We start from the raw sequence: 24,748 nt of genomic DNA on the forward strand, positions 1-24,748 counted from the left end.
AGAAGGACGGATGGAATGATCCTCATTTTCGGTTGCTTTAGGTTGCAATCTGTTGTAGAATTTATCTAAAATCCTAGAAAGCCCAGGTATGCTTGGTGACCTTGCTAAATTCATTTTTCTTGTTGTTTTGTGCAGATAACAGGACACAGAGACACATGCCGTTCATGCCATCATCTGTGAATATACTGCACTAGTGAATCAGATGACGTTCAGTCTGTCATGGGCGAGAGAAGGTGATGTTCAGCCATGTGCTCAGGTAGACCTAACATGGAGCCTCCTCGTGCACACCCCAACAACATAACAGGATACTTTTCCACTTTAAGATGCACATTTACACATAGCCATCCTAAGATGATTAAAATAATTTTAGTGCCAGAGCAGAATTTGAACGCTAATCAAGTACATTTATTTCAGCCACTGTCAGTCACTCTAATGTCCAATGAGAAACACTTTGGAACATGCAATACAAATAGAGAAAATGTTTATTGAGCTGATGTCATTGGAAAATGAGTAAACACTCTGACAATGTTGTCGATAAGTTGGCCATACTGTAAATACAGAGAAATATTACAATTTATAAACACATTGTACATACATTCTGTGTATAAATGTAACAAAAATAGCAGATGGGACAAACACATTTCATACCCTATATTAATGACAACCATTGAATTAATCTAATCATTAGAAGTAGCTAAAGCTGATTGTATAAATATAGTTATTTAAAAAATATTGTTTTATTGTTTTTCAAGGATAGGTTCACTCTATATCATGTTTAACACCACTGCAGAAACAGCCCTCCTGATCTGGTTCTAAAGCTCAGGGCTGTTGAAGGGATCATAGGAATACCATCGGAATCTGGGACATCCCTCATGGTCTAAGCTTGCCCTTGGCTGGAAAAACATCCAAGTGAAATGACAAAAGATGGATCACAGCCGTTTCACTTGAAGAGAGAGTCCCATACACAACATCAGCAAATAACATACCATCACACACTCACTGTAACTTACTTTCCCCCCCATGTCATTTTACTTATGACACTATCATTAAGATAATATACATACCAATAATGTAAACAATGTAAGTGCATTTCAGGTTTTGGACAATATTTTGAGTGTAGAAGAAAGGGCACTTTGGTAATGCTAGGTAAAAAGTGAATGAAAATCAACAAAAAACATTCATTTGACATCCAATGCAGTTTCCATTTTGTTGCTTCCTTTTCTGTTCTTTTGCCTAAGTTCATTAACAATATTTGAAACAGTAAAAATACAAATAGTGCAACACCACCTCATTAAATCTCAAATTTTGTAGCTAAATGACAATAATTTTCCATCTTTACAAAAAAAAAGTGAACACATATTAACAAGGGATGCACAACACCTTTTGGGTTTTACTGGTATTGGCTGATAATAGTCAAAAATTACCCAATGCTGAAGATATGAGCAATATAATGACACAACATATACATGTCAGAGAGTGAAAATAAGTTAAAATTGAATGTGAAAAATACCAGCAAAAATAACAATAAAGCTATACAGAGACAGGACTCATATTCTCAAAATGATATTTGTGCAAATATAATCTCTTACATTTTTCTTTTATAAGTTCACATCTGTACTCATCTACCTGTATGCAATTTGAATTTGTGCTATAATATAAAACAGCTTGGTATCTGCATTGGCCTATATGGCCAGACAAATATCAACATCTGACAAGGAAGCTTTCAAACATTAAAACATTTATCCTCATTCTGTTCTGCGATAAAAAGTCAAGTATGAAAAGATGTCAGACCCTGAGAATTACCACAGTGTGTGTTTGTAATCAACATATGTTTAACATTGACTTATACCTATATTTAAGTATAGCAATTAGAGTTGATTTTGTTCATTGCTGAAGTTTCCAAACTGTATTAGTGAGGAGAAAAAAAAAGAACACTTGCATTTCATTACACAGGTGAAAAAATGTTGTGTTTTTTCATGCAAGCCTGAGAAAATATACAACACTAGAAATGTCATTAGCTAAAATGCTTTTTAGCCAATAACATGCCCATAGTCAGGTCTTTGATGAGTTTAAGTTATACTGAATATTCGTACACCCGTATGTGGGTAATGCATTTTCTCTGCAACAACATAAATACTGCTCAGAGACGTTTGTACTTGGGCTCATTGTGTTTGAGAGAGGCTATACAAAACATAGATAATAGAATTTCTATGTACAAGTGTTTCAGTAGAAGTATACGACGGCGAAACGGAAAATAATAATTCCTCCTGAGAAATTCTAAGTAAACAATGGACATTCTATCGACGTGTCTCCGATTTAGCACGAGTGAGAAACTATTATGCATTTGGTCCGCTCAACCCCTGTCATGAAAAGGACACTAATATTACTTGTTGCATGTGGATTTCCAAAATGCAGAGAAGTTGAGGTCTCCCCTTAAGCAATGATATCTTAAACTAGGCTATATTCATAGAACCGTGAGTTTTAACGCCTTCAAACGGGGATATTCTGTTACTATAGTGATTGAAAATTGCACCCTGAAAATAGGAATGAATACAAAAAACCCTCAAAACTGACAAAGACACCATTTCAACACAAAGTTCCTAACAATCATTCATGTACATCACATCCCTCCCCTTAAGAGTCTTTCTAAAGCCTTTGATATTTATTTTGACTTATATACTGCAGTCATAGACCCAAACCCAATTGAACTTCCAGTCCAAATTTCAAAAGAACTCAAGGAAAAATGATGCATGACCACCTACGATCACTGAGCCCAAATCTGTCTGGCCTCCCGGAGACAGATAAGGTCAAATGGAGCATCCCCCTCCATAACTGAAAAAGCTCAGCTTCTATGGTCTACTCCCAGGGACCCCAGGCTCCACTGGGCCCTGGGTCACACCTGGGGTCATTGTCGGGGAATACGATGGGTTTGGAGGCCTTCTGATAGTGCTGCAGCCTGGTGAGGAGGAAGTCCACCAATTTAGGGTGTTTCTCAGACACTTCCTCTTTCTCCTCTGGGTCAGACTCAATGTTGAAGAGCATCACTGAAGTCAGTGGTGGTGGCTTGCTGGCCTCTGAGCTGTTCGACAGCGGTGGGGGAGGGAACCAGTAGTCACAGCCTGAAAGCTCAAAAGGAGAGCAATGGATTAAAACAAGAGGCAACTTCCAATAGTGTTTATTTGACACTCATTCTGCCCAACAGACAAAAATGAATTATATTCCTGTCTTGGAAAAAATAGACTGGATGTTGCTCTAGATAAAGATATTGGCAAAGTAAGTCATAATAATATGAATACAACTAAGACAGACATGTAGTGATAATGACTCAATAGTTTCATGTATGTAACCCAAGGGCAGGGTTGAGCATAATCCCATAAATCTATTTCAGTAGGAAGATAATTCAATGAATGTGGAAAAAAGGCTCTTTCTAATTTGTCAGCGGGAAGCACATCCCCACACACAACAAACAAAAAAAAGTCTACAGCCCCCTTCTTTGTTTATTCTCTGTTTACATGAAGCATTCAATCCAAAGTCACAAACAAACTTCGGCATATAGGAGGGAAGCATTGCCCAAACAGAGAGTTAGTCTTCTGAACTTGTATGATATTAACCAGCAGGGGATACCACAGAGTTTACACAAATGCCCAGTGTGCTGTCTCCACGTGAGCCCCTGTCAAGAAGTCTATGCACTGGCAGATACAGGGCAATCTAATTCTCATGGCAGCGCGAGGGCATCACCATCCTAGGAGAGCTTCAGTGCCTGCTGTTTTCTGTTAGTATTGCTCTACTTTTGCTGCTTAGAAGCGAACCACCTAATTATGAACTGCTCTTCTCCTCAATATTATTTAGATTGGATGATTTCTTGTGCTCTCAGCTCAATAAATATTTCCTTAAGAATTTCAGATTATCATAATGTACGTGTGATTAACAGATTAGAACGGTCAAGCCACTGTAAAATATGTTGAAAGAAAAAAATGGCAAATAGTGTGGGGTTTGACTTGCTCACCACAAAATGGACCTCTGAATTTTTTATTTTTTAAGAAAAATGCTCATTTCCCAACACAACATCAAAGTCAATTTGCATGATTTCTCCCAGACTAGACAGCATGGCATTGTTTAATGGAGCATGATGCATGTTTTGCTTTATTAAATAACCTTCTCCAATTGGAACAGAAATAAGAGCATTAATTTGCACTCCGCTCAAGGGAAGTTGACGCAGACGAGGAGACGGTACCTGGGTAACCCGTGAGCAGTTTCCAGCTCTTGTAGCGGATGGCAGCATGAACAGACACATTGAAGCCAGAATGTGACCACTGGCCTTGACTAAGCTCCGGAGCCAAAGTCAGCCTGGACTCCCTGCCAGGACCTGGAGAAGAGAACAAGAAAAGCTAATAATGGACCCCAACAGCTCTTCCAACAATCTGGTCCGACACAGAATTCCATAGATACTCCTAAACAAACTAACTTCCCAGCAAGGTGTTGAAACGCAACTAAAAGAGGCAGAGTATGGTGGAGAATGGATACCTGAGGAATATAACTTTCAGGGAGGCAGTATGGTGCACAATATTAAAATAAACACAACATGAAAGAGCCTTTTATTCCAGGAAGAGGCATTGGGGAATTTGCTGAAAGAGAGGTTTTAGAAGGAATGATACACAAATTCTAACCAAAAGATTTCATAAAACCCTCAAGTTTTCCAACAGTACAACATCTAGACAATCCCAGGAAATTAAACAGGCTCCCTAAATTGTGTTAAACAATCGATTCCATTGTAATTTCACCAGAAGTGACCTCCTGCACTTTTCAGCTGGCGTAACTGAAGTCCACGTGGAGGAAACAGGTTGTGATTCCGGCGGGGTTTTAATTCAAGGGCTGACTACCTTGCATACCTACCATTACTGGGGTTTTGGCATCCATTATTCATACACTTAAACCTGCCAATATCCAGCCTCTTTAAAAAAAGTGAGTCGTCACAATACATCAGCAAAAAACAGCATAAATATATCTTAATATATGAATTATGATTTAAAAACTTATATCCATGATGGTCTTGTTCTACGACCACAATAATGCTGTACTAATACTACCACTTCCAGTACCACTGAGGTCATGGCCCATAGATTTGGTTTCCAATAATAAGGACAATGCACATTTCTTACATGCCATTTATGTAATTGCACCTCTGGATCCATATGCATTTAACGCTGACAGGGGAAAGGAATGAAGCTCATTAATGTACTACAGTGTACCATTATAATTATCAGCATCTTACGCATTTTAAAAATAAACGTTGATGTATTTTGTGAAGTGCGTACATTCTGCATCATTAGGGCGAGCACAGGAGTCTCACAAAAGGCCACGGGCATGGAATGTGGTTGACCACAGCATTGTGTCCTTAATGGCATATTTGCAAGTAATTAAGACCAGTTCACTTCAAAAACACATTTCCTCAACATCCGTGGTCTGAACACAAGGGCCGTTTCTCTCTTCAGAGTTAACGAGTGCAATCAGCGCAGTGATGTTTTATTACTTTTCTTTATTAGAGCCTGCTTTCCACAATGCAGGCTGTCATAGACAACGGCACTAGCTATAGTAAAGAGACACACAAACTGCTGAATTTTACTTTCGTGGTTGACCCTGCAAAAATACTAATGTTACTGACCCTGTTGCTGCCTTTTGGACTCTTGTCTCTGCCAATGTCCAGAGGAGAACAGAACGCTTTTCTTTGCAGTGCCCCAGAGGGAACCTCTATTCACATTCACAAACAATAGAGAGGCACAACTAACAGTTTCCCACATCTGGATCCAACTCTGCAGCAGGGGAGTTCATAAGTGGGATGTGGAGGGGGGATAAGACTTGGGAAATGTCCAGCACCCCTTTGCACCTACATAAGTCACAGTTAGACCAGACGTATTCTGGAAGTTTGGATCCCAGCTGTCACTCACCCACTGGTTGTGTTGGGGTCTGAGGTACTGTTTTTGTTGCTGGCACAGTTAACTTATGGTGATTTATCAAGTTTGATCTTTAGACAGATTTTTGGATTTCCTGGTTGAAACCCCATTGCTTTTAGATCCAAGGTGATCGAGTAAGAAACTGAATGTATCCATCCCCAGATATTTAAGTTGACATAGATTTGGTTAATACAAGTGCATGCCCTAGTGTCAATATATTTAGTGAGGAATAAGTAAGAGGAAGACAAACTAACAGGGTTTGATAACTTCTAAATTTGAAACTACTAGAAACTCAGTACTGAGGAACTAATGTATGCCCAGCTAGCAATCTAGCCAATTCCAACAGAATTATAATAAATTAAATTCCAACACTATGTAGATTAATGTAAAAAATTCATCTATGTAACCAAATTCTCAGAACCATATCTCATGACAACCAAAATTGAATTCCAATATTTAGTTGCAGAGAAACAAAGTAAAAAATAAAACTATAATGTTCTGCAATAATCATTTTAATTTGCTCATTTAGTATTTTTCAGAGAAAGAACAAATATACAATAGCACTGCATCCTGAACAGCTGAGGTCCAAACTGAGGTCTTGTGTCTTATGTGTCTGATGATTGACACAGTCATAATGAGAATTGTTGGAAAATATACAGAAAAATGTCCTACCACAAGGAAATGCAAATTCTCTTTCACACAATCTATTTACGAATGCATGATCATGTGACAAACATCAGCCATAATATAGTTTGATTGTCGGTCACACCCACCATGTTTCCATTTTATTTTTCTTGCTTTCAACCTGATAACTCATATTGTAAAGCCAATTGTTTTAAAATAAATATCATAGACATGAACAGCTATGTGTTGCTGATCACATAACACATGGGTTAACAGATTTTAGTTTTAACCCAGTACAATAACACTTCATTAGTGCTGGGCTAAAAGACAAACCACACTGCCCCTTTCCCATAAGATTGGACACCCTTGGTCTAACAAAACTGTGGATGTGATTTGTTGAAAAAACTGACTAGTTCCTAAAACAGCTGAATAGAGTTTTTGTGTTGAATAATATATCTTGCTACATAAAAGTGGCACAGAAGTTAATGACTAAGCAAGAAGCACTCAGGCAAGCCACATAATCAACTTTGTCTGCCTTTCCCCAGATTACTTATTTGGCCTACATTGTTCAGCAATTATTTTGTCCATGATTATCCACATTTTACTTGGTATGATAATAAGTATCAGGGCTAGCTATTGGCCCTTAAGACTGCAGTTAAATCCACTGAGCTTGTCATAATTTCAGAAAGGTGAGTTGGTTTAATCAGCATGGTGAAAGCTGAGTTTCCTTTCAATCTCCTTTTGTTTTGTTTTTTAATTAAATCTCAGGCCAACACCAACACAGGCTTCAGCAACTATTGCTTGTGGAGACCGATGTTACCTCATTTCTTTTTGTATTCGTAACTTATTGAAAATTGGAGCAATATACTGATCATCCTATATTTGGTGTAGGGCACAATAGAGAGTTCATGGGAAAGATTTGGGTTGGGCATGTGGAAGCATTACCCATAATGCCGTGGTACAGCTTCCCATTGGCAGAGCAAGAGTGGAGTTAATACATCGAGTGGCTGCAAAGTGAAATCCTGGATGTAGTGGGGTTTTATATTCACAACTAACACACTTGTCTTTGCTTAGCAGACTACTCAAGTGGCCATTTAGAGGAAATTATTACTTTAAAGATGGCTTTGAACCAATAATGCAACTTATTTAATTAGGCCTCAGGTACTCAGGTATAAGACCTGGCCTGGTGCAACATATGCATACTTGTTGGATTTATGATTTGTATGCTTATCTTTGTAGTCCAGGGGACGAGACCTTGGTCAGTGTGACCTGTCTTTGGAATCAAGTTATGTTATTTCCTCACAGCAAGAGAGATATTTCAACTTTCAACACCCTTTCAGCATTTCAACACAGTGTAAAATAGTGTTCCATTCTCCAGTGAAAGAAGGACACTGGAACAGTGAGAGAGCCTGTCAGGAAACCTCAGGCCAGACAGTGGGCAGAACTGATTGGATGTATTCTGACAGGGCAATCAGGAAGAGCCCAATTCTGAACACGGGTTTGGATGTGAACTGGGTTATTACAACTCTAAAGATCTGCCCAGTGATCTGTTGACATGCCTGACAGCAGTGACATATGTGAGCACAGCTCCAACAGCAGCTCTATTTCAATGAACATAATGGGGTTAGGAGATGACACGAGCGAGAGTGTGTACGTAAATACACAATATTATGCTTCAGTTTGGAGAATCATGCATGCGTTTAAATCCATTCAAAAGCTGTTGCCATGTGATGTTCCAAATAACTTGCACTTCAATGACTACAAACTGTAATTTTCCAAATTAAGGTCATAAAATCATTTTTTTAAAGCAAAAGGTATTTCAAGCAACAGGCATTTACTAAGCTGCGATTTTGGGAAAGACAAAAAACTGGTGTAAATGTACAAATGAGAAAGTTCCCTTCAATGTCTTAATTAATGCCTTGCTGGCTAGCCTACCACCCTGCCATTAGGCTGTTACAACTGGTCCAGAATGAACGGCTGGTCTTCAAGCTGCTTTCATTCACAAGTCATGCAGCTTCTGAATACCTTACCCTGGTTTCTGGTAGCTGCCTGCATTGAATTCAAATCTCTCACCGTCTTTCACCAAGCTGTGAATTGAATCACCATCCAGACTTTGCACTGTTTCACTTTGAAATATTTTTTTATATAGTCTTTCTCCACCACATGTAAAAATCTAGGTCAATGTGTGATCGCCATCGTGATGAACATTACTTGGCAGCTTGTTTAAAACCATCACATGCAGTAGTTGGCAACTATTATTTTACATGTGGGGAAGCCCTTGGAAAATCAGGGATCATAACGAGTTTCCTTCAAATTGAGAAAAAGCCTCACTTTCTGCCCAAATCAAGAGACCTTGCTATTGCTCTGGGATACAGCCAGTGGTGAAAACTAGTCCAAATGTCTATCATTCAGCTTAAGTCACAGAACTAAACAGAGCAATTCTGGCATTGCAAGAGATTATTCATTGAAAACAGTCAATTAGATCACAGCACATTGGGCTAAAATAGAAGAGAATAATTTTGTGAGACAAAGGCCATTGTCTGTTCCAGTGGATTCCAGAGCAATTACAGGCCTGTGACCTTTCTGAACTGCACTGTGAAAGTGCTTCACGTGCCTGACTGATTGCTGCATAATTGCAGCCTGGACCAGGATTAGCCAAGCAAACCATACCAAAATTCCGATAAATAAGCTTCAATAAACCCAGGACGGAGGTGCGGAGCCCACTCCCGCCTGCTGACTCCCACCTCAGCGTTCGAAATGCTTTCATTGAGACTTCCCAGAATGCATTGCAATCAGAGGGCTGACGCTGACAATGGAAACAGCAGGAGGTGATGACTCCTTCCTCATCTGGCTCTCCATGAGGGTGAGGGCCATCTTCAGTATTCCACTATAATATTGAGAGATTGTAACTGCTCGGCACCTGCTAACCTAAATGTGAGAAACTGAGATACTTCTAAGGTAACTTTGAACATAGGGTGCAGTCCTTTATTTGGACAGAGACACAATTTTTGTTGTTTTGGCTCTGTACTCCAACATACAGGATTTTAAATGATGAGGTTAAAGGGCAGGCTGTCTGGTTTACTTTGAGGGATTTGTAATTTTACATCCATATTGAGTGAATTGTATTTACAGCCCTATAATTTAATACTAGAGATTACAGCTGCCACTTTCTCCCCATATAAAAGTATTTAACCACTTTTCACAGTGTACAAATAACCTGAAGAATTATTCCAGAGACAGTTAGATGTACTATTTATGAGCTTTAAAGAAACAGTGAAGGGTATAGAGCCTGAGAGTCTGGTTGTGTGACTCACCAGAGAGGGTGTCTGGCCCTTGAACACACAGCGCTTTGTTGAGAACACTGAGAGATCGTGAGCCCAGAACATTTACAGACCTGGTGCCCCACACTCTCTCCAAAAGCAGAAGTGATCCCCTCCTGCCAATATGTGGAGGATTAGGAGAAAATGTGCGCACCCCACTGTGTCTCACACAAAGGGGAGCCAGAATCTGCAGTCACTAGACCTGCTTCCCGGAGTTCCCCATGGGCCTGTGCTTGAATCACTTTCGACACCTCACCACTTCACAAATCTGGCTGCTCAGGGTGTATGGCAGTTTATTCATCCGGCCAAAACGTCTCAAACACTATGCATGGACCCTTGGCTATATACTGTACAGTGCACTCCAAAATCATTGAATCACCTTGATAACGATGAGTAAGGAAAGCTCAAAAATGGGAAAATTATATTACTTTATATTAATACAGTTACTCTGAGTAAAAATATATTGTTTAACAAGCAATCATTTCTTCAAAAACTATGGCACATGTATTCACACTCCTGTTTTCACTACCTATTCCTCCCTGGAAAGGATAAAACTACTGAATCATTGTAGAATCTTTCAGGATTGGCATTTTTAATCTAGAGATTGAGAGTGTAGCTGTGTACATTTGGAATTGGAATGAACAAATATATACTCACTCTACATATATTTAATTAGTCTATATTTAAACTTAATTAAAAGCTATTTTTGTTCAATGCCAAATAACCAGCAATAATGAACAATATTCTGATGCTGAAAGTAATCAGAATATTTCCACACATGAGAATGAGTATTATGTATAATGTGCAGTGGAGGCTCCTCCATAGAGGTGGAGGAGGCCTGGCCTCCCCAATAATTTGAGAGAAGAGAGAGATTTAAAAAAAACAATAAATATATTTATTTTATTTATTTATTTTAACAAAAAACATATTTTTTATTTTTTATATTCATATTATTTTAAGTTTTGTTCATAAATCTAAATTTTCCCATGGCTAAAACCCAATATTGCAATTGTAAAGCAACAGGCCAGATTTCCCTATCAGTTTGTATTAAGGGAGGCCAGGCCTCCCCTAGGAAATTAGCTTTTCATAGAAGTCAATGTAATGCATTTTTTTTCATGCCAATATGTGATTGGCCAGATCACTGAAAATGGGTGGGCAACGGAGGCCTGGCCTCACCATGCATTGTGTCCAGGGCTGAAAGATTGACATTTTGTTCGGCCAATCACATGCTACTGGTTCATTTGGAATCAACTATCCTTTCCTTTCCTATTCAACACAGAAGCCATTTTGAGAATTCGCTAGTCACTTCAGTCAAACAAACACTCGCCATAGTGGCTACGAGTGTCCTATCAACTTGTGCTTTTCAGGAAATTTAGAGAACACCCCTGGCTATCATCCCTGGAGTTTATAGCTCATTTGGCCAAACACTTTTGCTTAAAACTACCTCGGAAGTCGGCGAGATTCTAGCGCAATTTGAGATCTTGGGCTGGAGATATGCAGATTCCAGATACTAGGGAGTGAGAATGACATTCAATAGGTCATGTTAGACACCATTTGGGATTTATTGAACAGTTTTATTTTTAATGTAGTCCATTTCGTTTTATTACAAGTCAATTTAATAATCTTCCATATCAAATTACTGAATTGTTGCTCTGTGAGGAAATTCACTCTAAATACGAATAGAGTGCTGCCCTCTAGTGGATAACGTTAACGTTAGATAAAGCCAACTGGAACCATATTTTTACATATTTTATATTAAATATATTGAATAAAACTACATATGATAAAGAAAGTGTTATCTTATCTTTTTTATATGCTAAACTTGATTAAATTGGTGATTACATGTTGAAGCTGTAGAAGAATTAAAAATGTAAGCTAAACAAAATTGTTTTTAACTACATAATTAAAATTCCTGCCTTTTACACATGTTCACTTGGCATTTATATTACATCCAAATGTCATTTCTCAGCTTAATTATCAGGCAGGCTCATAGACTTACAGCAATGTAATTTCTTCAGGAAGGCACAAGGCTAAGCTCTGCACAATGAATTTCATCAGCCAGAACTTTCTGACTGTAGCTTACACTCCAAATAGTATGCCTTTGGCCAGCACAAAGACAGATAAGAGAACAGGGAACATTCCATCGCGAGTGAAGTGAGCAAGCGGAAAAAAATGGCCTCCTCAATTCTGGAAGTCACCAGCCTCCACTGATAATGTGATATGCCTTTTAAAATAATTTGCTACGATTGTCTTCTCAATAAAATAAAGAACTAATCAAACAAATAAATGGTACATCATGGAAATGCTAAATATAGATATAGGTACGTCTGTGGTTGATGGTCAGGCAATGAGAATAAATTTATTTCAGCCACAAAATGTTCTATCTGACAGACCATACATTCGAAAATAACTTCAAACACACTGCAGCAATAAAGTGTTTTATGAAGCCAACTATGTCACTCCCAAACTGACAAGTAGCCTCAAAGTGGACTAAGCAGCCTGGTTAAGTGCACACTTTAAGAATGTGTGTAGCCATTAAACATCTACAGCCATTCCTGCCATCTCAATCATCACTGTGTCTGCCTGAATGAAAGGCAGCTCCAGGTTTCACAAAACGCAGCTAAACAGGAGAGGTTTTTACAGGTTTATACATTTAATGAATTGTGTCAGTATTCTTCAGAGGAAAAAACAACATAACAAAGGGAATATCCAAGGAAGAATATAGCCAACTAAATTAAATAAAGAGTTTAGGACTGCAGTTCCTTTTATAAACAAATATATTTAACGAAAAAACAAGGAGACAGACCCACTTCTCAGGGTTGGAGTTCATGATTAATGTCAGTCTTGCATACAGATAAACAGATGTGAGAATGCAGGTGTGTGTACATGCATATGTGTGTGTGTGTGTGTGTGTGTGTCTGCGGGCCAATATTAAGATAGAAGGACAATGTTTTTCTCATCTGGAACCCTTGGCTTGCTGTACTGTCCTCTCAGACAAATGAAAGAGACAGTGCTGAACCTAGGTTCTCTCACGCCAGACCATACACAAGAAAATGAGCACCTCTGAGCACTCCGAAGGCCTACTTTACCCTGCAAACTCACGGGAATATAGAGGATGACATCATCATGACTCCACTCAAATGACTGAGAGATATCAAGATTTTGGCAGGGGTTCTGGCCTACCAACACATCCAGTTGTAATTAAACAGGAAAGAAAATGTTCTGCTTTATCTCACGTCCACAATAACAGCACTTTCTGCAATTCCTCAAATATCACAAAACTTTACTGTACTATGCCTTTTGACTTCTTAATCTTTGCCAAGTGGAAGAAGAATAAAATCTGCACACAAAGCACTAATGAGATCACACAGTACACTGATCTTCTTTATATGGCAGAACAAAAACGGTTTTTCACAGACATCCACACACCTGTCAAATGCAATGTAACATGTGCAATGTTCTGCTTTTGATTGATTGATTAATTTTTATTTTACATGTATCCTGAAAGCTATTACCTTTAAACAAAATCAAATGAAAAAAATGTAAACAATCCAAAATGCTGACATTACTTTCAAATAATAAATATAGATACAATCGGCAGCATCAAGGACCAAATAAGTCATATATTCATACAAAGAGCTGTGCTTGCCTTTTCTTTCATGCCTTTGAAATAAAGCTGTCTTAAATACTTTGTCTTAAATAATTTTTAAATAACCATTCTAGGTGATCACCTGCTCTATGTGCTGCTATTCAGTTCTGAATAGGAGAGCCACAGTATTTGTTGCAGTCAGGTACTATATAAACATGGCTGAATAAGCTTCCTCTCACAGCCCAACAATTCATGCAAAAAAAGACAACAAAATGGTCCAGTGACAACTCATCCAGGGAGCCCCAAAGATCCCAGCTCTGCACCATATCATTCTTAAGCGTGTTCTGTGTTTAGTTGGGTTCCCTTTGTCTATTATAACATTCGGTCTAAAGACCTGAAACTATTCAGTGTGACAAATATGCAATAATAGAGGAAATAATGAAGGGGGGAAATTTGGCAATGTACAATATGTACCTGTGTGCCATGTACAGTATACATATACAAAGTATAATCTTGGCAAGGAGTATGGTACATATGTTATATATGTACTACAATCCATGCATACACCACGTGCAGTTTCTGCTTAATACCCAAACAAATGTAAAATATTCCATTTGTACGAGTACTTTTTATCATACAGAAAGGTGAGTACTCGATGTACAGCACATACTCAGTGAAAATACAACTTGGTGCCTGGTACACAAAACTATGCATTTGCAAAACATGGAACTACGCAAAACATTAAAATAAATGCGCTGTTTGCTATTTATAGGTCCTATTTCTGTCAAAATGGCAACGAGCAGCCATGATTATAGCCATGATCTTACAGCATAACGGCCTTGTGGGAAAAGCGCTAAACAAAGCAGACCAATGGGAGGTGCGTTTTGTACTCACACTGAGCGATGTCATCATACAGAGGGTCTATGTTGTGGAGCAGCTCCAGTCTCGGCGAAGACGTCCCCTTGCTGTAAAAGGAACAATTGTTTCTTTTTTTAACAGTTCTCTTCAAGCCACCAGCCATCCACAAGGGTTCTCCAGAGTAGATTGCAGGTTGCTACATTTATTCCTTGCTGCCCGAAGGAGATTTGCAGTGCAACTCCGCCATTAAAGTATTTAGAGCTGTCAGGACTGCTGGCCACACTCTAACAAAAAAGCCCGCATGATGTTCATCAGGACTGTAGGATGTAAATAGGAAGCGGATTGCATCTTGGGCACAGTTAATGGTAGATGTTTGTAGTTGGGGAAAGATTACACCCCCCCCCCCCCACACACACACACACACATAAAATCACTATCCCTCAGAGAACAATGCAGCCCTGTAGGCAACACAGACAGGAAGACAACAGTGAAAGAGAGGCTGCTTCGACTGGTCTTTTTCCTTCGTTTATAGGTTCTGTCCGAAAATTAAATCTGCAGGTTATTCCAGACCACACAGTAAATTCCTGTCCTCTGAAGTGCAAATACTCTTCCTTCCTTCCTCAGCCCTTCACAGATAAATACTCCACATCATTGCTTTGCAGTGAATAGCATGCAGGACATGTGGGCTCTTTCCACATCAGCAAATTAGTTTTTACTTCATTTTCTGCCAAAATCTTTCAAAAAAAATTCAAGCCTGCCATGCCATACACTATGGAAAGGTCCGTTCTCTTGTATTTACTTTTTCTCTTGCTTCAATTTTCAAGCCCCAATTCATTCCAAAGATTGCACAATTCTAGGAAAAGATCCATTACATGTATACATGTACATATAGATTCTAAAGGAATGCCCTTTAGCTAAGTGTCCTTACAGGCCTGGGAAGAAAGCTAAAATGGCACAGTTAAAAAGACAGACAGTGTTCACCAGTACCAGCAGCAACTTTCCTCTAAGCAGAACACAATGTGACCACGCATGAAACAACTGAGGCTTCTTTCGGATCAGGACCATCATTTTCAGAAGAAAAACACAAAGAGAGAAGAAACTGAGAATGACTGAGAGGAAGGCAGGTATATTATTACGAGTGGGTGTGTCACAGTGTTAGATTTGTGTTGCCACTGGATGCAGGTGTCCGATTGGTAATTATTGGGTGTGTACCAAGATTTGAGAGCTGAAGTGTCTTCTCTTGTCTCTACATCCGTTTCCATATGATTTTAGCATTACACCAAAATGGATTTCCCCAAAGAATCCAGACTGCACTGGTGGTTTCCTGTGATTTGCATTAAAATATTGTAAAGTGAGCTTGGGAAATATCAGCTTGGAGTAACTGAAATATAAAAAGATTTCATGACAGCAGAAGCACAATCTGAACAATATATTATATTTAATATGTTTCCAGATTTTCAAGGTGTTGACTTGTAAATTTAAATAAAATGTATACATCAGCATAGAAAGCCCAAGGCCCATGGAGACCACTCCTGGTTTAATGCTACATTCTGCTGGTGGCTACGTGAGCAACAACATTCAGCAGTTGTCAAAACCATTCTCAGCAAGGCAGCCCAGTATTTCCTAAGGTCAGATTCTATAACACAGTAGAGGAAAAGGAGTGAGGATGACATGTGGAATGAATTTCCTCCTCGTTGGTATCTCATCAGTCCTGTGACAAAGACATGCTGACAGACGGAGCTCTACGGACAGGGCCCAAACAGTGAGGGATACCAAATATGGACAAATAATACTCTGACAAGTGTGAGAGAATCTGGAGACTTAGGGTGCCAGTCCATAGGAATATATTTTCCTGCATGTTCTCTGTTCACAAAATCAGGAGAATCTAGCCTTCCTGACCCAAAAAAGGGATACTCAGTTATTTGTCCAAGCCCTTGTAACTGGTCACCTGGACTACTGTTACATCTTGCTCGCTGGTCTACCACCCTGCCATCAGACCACTGCAATTGGCCAATAATACTGCTGCAACCGCTCAAGAATTCTGCTGCTCGCCTGGTCCTGCTTAAATTCACAAGTAATGCAGTCTAAATTTTACATGCCATGTAAATAAGTCACTTTGGTTAAACTCATCTGAGAAACGACTAAATTGAAAACTGTAATTGCATCTATGGAGACCCGCATGTCACAGGTTTTGTGCATGGCATGGTAAATGTTATTTGGATAGTAAGTGTGTCCTTCTGGCACAATCAAATCCCAAACAATCAGTGGGCAGGGGCAGGACATGACAGAGATGTGAGATATATGTTTTAGAAACATGCTTTTAATACTGTACTGTGTCAACAGAGACACATTTCTCCAGTGCAGGGCTGCATGTAACAAACTGCTCCAAGGGGGGGATGGGTGTTGCCATTTGATTTACCCAGTCAGTAATGGCATACTTGCATTCTTCTTCTATAATTTGCATCTGAGCTTCCATGCTTGATGAATCATATCGCCAAACCATATTGACTACTACAGTAGGCAATGCATGAGAATTCTGTTGGTTTTACATAAACATTCAATCACTAATGAATTGAACCGATTCTGGCAGATGTGCCTTATAACCCACCTGATGGTGTTCCACATGTTAAAGCCATCCAAAGGCCGGGTGCCATTGGTGGAACCCCCGGCCAGGCTCACTAGAGTAGGCAGCCAATCGGAGATGTGGATGAGCTCTCTGCTCACAGTTCCAGGACGTGCAAGCAGTGGACTGGCCACAAAACCTACACCACGCACGCCGCCTTCCCAGAGCGACCACTTCCTGCCTCTCAGAGGCCAGTTGTTGCCACCAGCCAGCGTCTGCCCTCCGTTATCTGTCGAGAGAATGACAGGTCACACACTCTCCCTTAAAGCACAACAAAATCAGCATTTCATGCAGAGCTACGAGTACATGCTGTAGATGAACATGCTTATACCCAATGAATATGACCATTCACCACGTACTGTACCTTCATGTCACATTATAAAAATCTATATCTTTATTTTTCTAGAATATTACTCCTCCCTGGTCTGCTGCCTGAACTTACACACACACTCCCCCATCCTCCCCAGTGGGGTTAGGGTTATGAGATAGATGCAGCTCTGTGATTGGCTGATAGTGTTGATCTTATTGTGGCTACACCGGGATTAGAACCACCGACCTTGCGGGTCCCAGTCATTTACCTTAACCACTGCGCTACAGGCCACCCTCCTGATATTATCACATCAGCGCTGGCCTGGGGGGTGCAGTGAGGGTGTTTCAAGGAAATTAAGTGTAATATTGTTTCGCCCCCTCCTGAGAGATGCAGTTCTGACACTTTGAGAGAAGTTCAATTCCATTAATGTATTCAAGGGTGTATAATGGTTGTGGGCATAGTGACCTGTGATAGCCTACAAGCCTCTTCTTAAGGGGGAGGGTGTCACGGCCACTTGGGCCTCTCAGCCTTATTCTGCATTACGTTGCTTATTTCTGTTCTGGTGTCTTGTAGGCCTGGTCCCGTGTGTTCCTGGATGGGATGTGCCAGCGCGCGGGGCGTGTCCCAGCCGAGGACATAAAGTGGGCCTGGCCTTCCAGAGAAGCGGCGGGAGCTTTGCTTTGTCTTTTGTTCTGTTTGGCGTTTGAGATCAGTTTGAAATGCATCTGTTTTTTCACGTAATTAAACCCTAAACGTGAAACAGTTGCGAAGTCTCTCCTGCCGTTTCTTTGTTACTTTGAGCCGGTAACAAAGGGATATCAAAGGAATGAGCCACATTATGAAAATGGCAAGTTTGTTTTCCAAGTCCTATTTATGAATCTATACCACAGTTTCCAGTTCTTTAAACTTATTTTAAAGGTCCACAGCCATCAGCATTCTCTTCCTGCTATTAGTAATTAAAAATAAACGGACTAAATATATCATAAAATGGCCACAAAACTTTCGCAAAGAGCCATGAAGTCCCTAACCCCGCCCCCTGAGCCCAATTCCCCATCCCCCTCCTGTGGTCAGCTCTCTGCGTGAACATTTAGCAACATCATCCAAAATTATGCAAAAACATACGTCATGAGTCATGACTCATGTCACATGGAAAATAGTTTTACAAACAGCTCTGAAAAATTGCAGTTTTAATATGCATACTTGCAGAATTGCAACTGTTTTCATTTAATTTAATTAAGGCCAATATGGAAAGCTCAAAAACACATGAAAAATATGCATGTGGGCCTTGTATAAAGCATGTATAAATTATATTTATATTTATATTTATATACAGTACATTTCTTTGTTGCTTTTCAGTGATAGTATCATATTCCTGATATACAAATATTCCAGGGGTAAGAAGTCAGGCAATAATAATGAGCTTAAAAATAATAACTAATCTTTAGCCTAATTAAATAAAATAATAGGACTGAAGAATTTGTCCATTTCACTAGTGAACTTCCCATCTATGGATTTCTGGCGGTTAACACAATGATGCTTGTGTCTTTCACCATGAACATGCATTATTGATGTTCAGTGTCTGAGGACTCCCCAACACTGCCAGTGTATCATTCTGCTCCTTCCACACGGTGCCCAAACTGATCCCATTTGTTGTCTCAGGTGTTATGGGGCTCACCTGGCAGCTGCCCCATCTCCTTCAGTCTTAAGTTTTAGGTGTCAGATAGCCGATTCCTTCCCCAACCTCAGTCCGAGGCTCATAAATCTTCCTATTGGCGCTAGCCATGCCTTTCCAAAACATGAATCAGAATGTTACTCCCTCCCATTTGGTACTGCAATCACTCGCATTGTCCTTCAGTAACCTCTGAACATAACAAGTGTCTCGGGTGAACGTTTTCACATATGACTGGAAAATTACATTAAAACTCTCATTAAACATTCTTATAACCAGCATACTCTAAGACCCAGGCAAACAGAAGACACAGACGATGAAAAATAGTAAGCAAGTTCAATAAATTGCAGGACACAGGCCTTTTAGGGGAACAGTTAGTGTGAAAAATAGGACTCTAGGTTTCTCACACACATACTGCCCAGGTCATGGGATGTTGTTGTGCTGAGCTCTCCCACTCAGTGTAAATGGTAAAAATCTGGACTTCACTTGGTTGTCCCCTCCTCCATTCCTCTAGCCCCCCACTCCACACACAGTTCTGGGCAGACTTGAGGAAGAAGGTTTGCTCATGGAGAAGAACTTACATTGTAAACAAACGCTACTTCTGACAGACTGGCAGTAGCATCCAGGCCTGTCTCGTGTCAACACTATCAGCCAATCACAGAGCTGCATCTATCCCATAACCCTAACCCCACTGGGGAGGATGGGGGAGTGTGTGTAAGTTCAGGCAGCAGACCAGGGAGGAGTAATATTCTAGAAAACACTTTTCTCTCCAGTTCATTTTTCAACCTGGTTTCCCACTCTCTGCCAATACATCCCCCCCACTCAGAACTGCTCTTCACTGCTTACTGTAAACCTTTTTTTTTTAAAAACTTAACTCTGTCTTACTGTTTGTATTTGGAAAAAGCTGACTTTCAACCATGACCTAATTGGAACGGAATGGGCTTTGATGACAAACGACATAAGCAGTCTCCTGAAACACAGCCCTGAGCAAAACTCAGAAGAAAACAGCACTAACTCATGACTTTCAAGCATAGAGTGTAGGCCTGTATGGTATATGGTCATACAACACATACACACGCACACCTTGTTACCTTCAAAAAAGTAATGCACACTTTTGGTTGTTTTTTTTTCTCCTTCAAAAACGTAAAAAACGTAAAACATAACTAGCTCAATTATAAAATGACAGCCAGCCCAAGCAACACTTCCAGGGAAGTGACCATCATGGTAATGAGGATACATGACAGCAGGATACAAGTATCTATACTTCATGAAGCACGGCCCACTGGGACTTAACATGAAAATAATGTGGGCACTTCAAAGCACTCTGGTCTATCCCCCCCTCCCTTGTTGACTCCTCTGCTGAAACACTAAATACACTTTCACTGCTTTAAACGGCAAACGTGCCAAAATCTTGGGATTCTTTTCAATTCTTTCTTTTGTTCACAGATCTGGGACTATCATCATTACAAATGGTTGCGGTTCAATAGTGCACTGGCAGGCCATTTCATGTATTTGTGCAGTTCACAGACATCCAGAAATCACAGAGCTGTAGATATAGAGTCTGCGGATGTTAACTGACAACATAGTGGTTTGTTTACATTGTAAACCAAAGGTGGGAGGATGTTAGTGGTTGAAGTGTTAGTTGAAGCGTTCAACACTAATATTAAGAGACAAAGTAAATGCAGAGCAGTGGCAAATTCCTTTTGGGGGGGGGGAGTGCAATTTGCTTTATTTTAACAATGTTCATCCATGCAAAATGTTAGACTACAATGACTACAGTAATATAGTCCTATGATCACAAAATAAGCAGGAGTAGCAGAGGCTGACTGAAGCAGTGAGAAATAAAACAGTTGTCTACAGTGTTGTAGCTCCCCCTTCTGGGTATCTCATTGTCATTGCAGGACCCAACAAAATAATGTCTTTTTACTGATGTATCACAGAGGCTGGGCAAATGTGGGTAAATGTGTGTGGACAGATGTATTGCGTCTTAACTGGTGTCTCTCAGTCAGGTCTGTACATGGGAAGCATGAGGACACCAACATATTGACACATAGTTCAGAGTGCGGGTCCTGACCTTTCCTGCTAATTCAATCATAGTTATCACAGTGGGGGCGGCCTGTAGCGTAGTGGTTAAGGTACAGGACTGGGATACGCAAGGTCGGCGGTTCTAATCCCGGTGTAACCACAGTAAGATCCGCACAGCCGTTGGGCCCTTGACCAAGGCCCTTAACCCTGCATTGCTCCAGGGGAGGATTGCCTCCTGCTTAAGTCTAATCAACTGTACCTCTCTCTGGATAAGAGCGTCTGCCAAATGCCAATAATGTAATGTAATGTAATGTAATGTAATGTAATATGCCTGTGTGTGTGCTCACTTTGCTTCACAAAAAAGGAAGCTTCAGTTTGGGTGAGAAAAACAGAAGTGAGGTTGTATCACAAAAAGGGACATGATCTACAATGAAATGCATTACTACCCCAGAAGGAAAACCTTATCCAGAGAGATTAAGAAGTATTTATATTTTGCTGTGTTGTGTTGGAGGGAACCAACAAAGAAAAGAATGATATTGTTGGTATAGAAAGTCCAGCGGGTCCCCACCTGTGGAGAAGACCAGCACAGTGTTGTCCCACAGGCCTCGGTCCCGCAGGGCCTGGGTGATGTTGCCCACTGCCTCGTCCATGGCGGACACCATGCCCGCGTACCACCGGCGGTGATGGTCAGCGATGAAGCTGTAGGGCTCCACGTACTGCTCAGGCACCTGCAAGGGGGCGTGCACGGACTGCAGGGCCACATACAGGAAGAGGGGCTGGTGCACACAACCACAGAGCAGTGTGAGTCACAGCCCGAGCCTTCACTCACCAAGCCCGCCAGGAGCGAGCGATGGAGGAACTGGCGAGTCACTGAGAGCAGTGAATCAAGTGCCAAATCCAGACCGTGAAGACAATATGACTGTACGGCCACGTGCCTAATGTTCCATTACAGTGACTTATTTTTATGGTCGTGTTGTGTTAAAGTCACTTACTGCACCTGAACTAGTGTCCATCTAACCTTAATTAATATAATTAATACATGTAAATGCCTTACTACAAGCAAATGTACATCTTGTGACATACCCCCAGACAATATATAAGTAAATGAATGTAGATGACTGAACAAACACAACTCTGAAAAGGGGAAGCAGCTTAAGTATACATAAATTGTGCCAATATCATAATACTTCTGCAAAAAAAATTCAGTCAACATTACATTTCAGTAGCAAATATGAATAATGTAGCAATGGTGGACTAGTCATGAAATAATAATGACCACTATAGCAATGACCACTAAGGGCAGTCACAGCAAGCTGATAATTGTTATTGAGGGAATTATTCATGTACATATGTAGACAAAGACATGTAAAGCAAAGTTATGAACTGTACGAATTTACCTTCTGCGGGTCTTGTTTTTCAATGATGCTGGCTACTCTCTGGGTGAAAAGGTGGGTGGAATAGTGACCAGTGTGCCCTGTGGCTACCTCCTCTCCGTCCCTGAGGTCCAGGGCACAGCGGGTCAGGTTCTGAGGGGGGACGGGAGAGCAGCGATGGTGACTGAAGTAGTCTTCACTGCCCGTGAGGTAGCCTGTGAAAGAACCCTAAAGATAAGTACAGAGACAGAGCTGCTGACATAGACCCATGTCAATGCTATAAACAACGACAGTTCTCTATAGGCACCTGTGAAATAGTTTGTCCAAGATGCCCATGTTCTCTGACTTTAATTTCCGTGAATTGCATTCAAATTACATGAGGACTTTTTCAGTGATTTAGCCTGCTTGTTAATTGTGACCAATTTATTTCGCAATTTAAAAAAATACACTCAATTAATATTAATACTGTAAAATTGGAAGAAACATCTATTCATTCCAATGAAGTTTCATTCTCATTGTTTGAAACGATGTAATGTCATATTGTGTAATGCACTTTGAATGAGGACATGTACTTGTGCAACTTACATCCCTTTAACGGTCTGCTCAAGGGTGCCGTGTCATTTCTCAATTCATTACTTTACTTATTATGTTAAAGGATTAAGGAAATAAGGTATGCACAAAAAAATGCTATGGACAATAATTTACTATGTGCAATAATCAATTGTACAATACATTATTTAAATTATATTATATATTATATATATTAATTCCACCAATTTTTCTTCCAAAAAATAAATAAATAAATTACACCAACCGGACAATACACATCCAAGAAGGTAGCTACTGTGCATTCAGTGCATTCAGATGGGGTGTGCCTAACCAATTAACGTCTGTGGCATCAGATCAAACAGGATCAGAGTTTGGTCCACGGCTTACCGAAGTAGGAGTCAAATCCCCTCCGGGTTGGAAGGCAGTCTTTCTTATACATGCCCAAGTGCCACTTGCCCACCATGTGCGTGGAATATCCCGCTTCCCTCATCAGCTGGGGCAATAGCTTTTCTTCCAGGGGCACACAGTACGGCTGGCACGGCCAGATAATCTGATGCTGCATGCCTGTATGGATCTAGCATATGGAGAGAAGGATGCAGAACGGTCTTTTGAAACCCTTCTATGCCTTAGTTTACACTTACAGTAACGACAATGCTGCAGTTTCAGCTAAAATGTTGATGCAATTTGCTGGTCAGGCAAACGTCTCCTGACACTCACCTGATATCTTCCGGTCATGAGTTGATTTCTGGACGGTGTGCACAGTGGTTGGACGTAATAATTCTCCAGTCTGACTCCCTGTGAGGAAAGTTTGTCAAGATTTGGGGTTCTGATTTCAGATCCGTGATACCCCACATCGTTCCAGCCGTAATCGTCAGCCAAAATAAATACAACGTGCGGTGGTTTTCTGACCGTTTCCTTTGCCTCGAAAATGGAAATAAGTAATACCAAACAAATGCATAAAGCTGTAAGGTGCAAATTATTTACTGCTACCATCCTTCCAAACGATCGGAGACTAACTGAAGTGAACCAGGAAGTAACTGGACGAAGTGCTTGTGACAGTTTCCTCGAGATTTAAAGACACAGGCACCTCGAGTTGCACGGAGTAGGATAAGTTACAGTAAGTGGCATTTTGGTGCAGAGCTGGCAAACTGGTGAATATAAACTTCATCAAACAAGTAAATATGATGAAGAAATGTAGCTACATCTGTAATGTCTGAATCACTAGAAAGATAGAAGTCAAAGCACTGGCCATACTAAACAGTATAATACTATCGCTGCTCTAGCCTGTGGGCTAGCACCAATAATTAAAAATAGACGTAACTTTATACGAATATAGTGAATACATATTCAAATGCGTCATTCATTTTTTTTATATATATATGTGTATTATATTCCTGGAGTTTTGTGTGCTTTGTCTTTCTTCACTGAAAAGAACAAGCCATTATGTGGAACAACTTGGTTGTTTGTATCACATCTACAAAACTACAGTGTAGGCTGCTCAGACAGAGTGCTGGAGGAGGCAGAGGCAGGCAGCACATACCGCATCCAAAATGTCACTACTGCACTGTGGAAAAGAAATACAAACAGCAACTAAACTACATTTTTAAAAAGCTGTACACTAATCCATGACAGGCTTATCTTTCCATTTTGAAATCTTGCAAATTACTGTTGTGGATACATTATTCTTGTCCTCAGAAAGATTAGTGCCATTGGCGGGCGAATCTAAGTACCTAGGTACCTGTATGGTGAATATACAGTATATGCTTGATATATTCCCAAAAGGTAAAGTATAGCAAGTATAGGCCTTTAGTACCCTCTATTGATGTGAACTGCATTTTGCTGCATCAACTCGGCAAT

At 40.2% G+C, this 24,748-nt stretch overlaps 1 protein-coding gene across 1 annotated transcript; it reads right to left on the bottom strand.

Moving 5' to 3' along the window:
* Positions 1-464: 464 nt before the first annotated feature.
* arsb (arylsulfatase B) lies at positions 465-23,907 on the bottom strand. The gene is made up of 8 exons (XM_061215693.1): positions 23,609-23,907; positions 23,279-23,465; positions 22,367-22,557; positions 21,538-21,745; positions 16,951-17,194; positions 14,379-14,449; positions 4,235-4,366; positions 465-3,119 (listed from the first exon to the last, which is right to left on the bottom strand). Exons 1-8 carry the CDS (start codon positions 23,882-23,884, stop codon positions 2,857-2,859), a joined length of 1,572 nt encoding a protein of 523 aa, XP_061071677.1. The 5' UTR covers positions 23,885-23,907; the 3' UTR covers positions 465-2,856.
* Between the last annotated feature and the right edge of the window lie 841 nt (positions 23,908-24,748).

The sequence above is a fragment of the Conger conger genome, chromosome 12 (assembly GCF_963514075.1).
Source record: "Conger conger chromosome 12, fConCon1.1, whole genome shotgun sequence".
In the NCBI taxonomy this organism is placed as follows: domain Eukaryota; kingdom Metazoa; phylum Chordata; class Actinopteri; order Anguilliformes; family Congridae; genus Conger; species Conger conger.

Bases quoted from the DNA above. Each gene is read 5' to 3' on its own strand.
- arsb (XM_061215693.1), bottom strand. From the start codon at position 23,884: ATGGTAGCAGTAAATAATTTGCACCTTACAGCTTTATGCATTTGTTTG. The intron at 23,466-23,608 runs GTGAGTGTCAGG...TCCATATGCTAG, and splicing joins TCATGACCGGAAGATATCAG to ATCCATACAGGCATGCAGCA. The intron at 21,746-22,366 runs GTAAATTCGTAC...TGTGTGCACCAG, and splicing joins AAAAACAAGACCCGCAGAAG to CCCCTCTTCCTGTATGTGGC.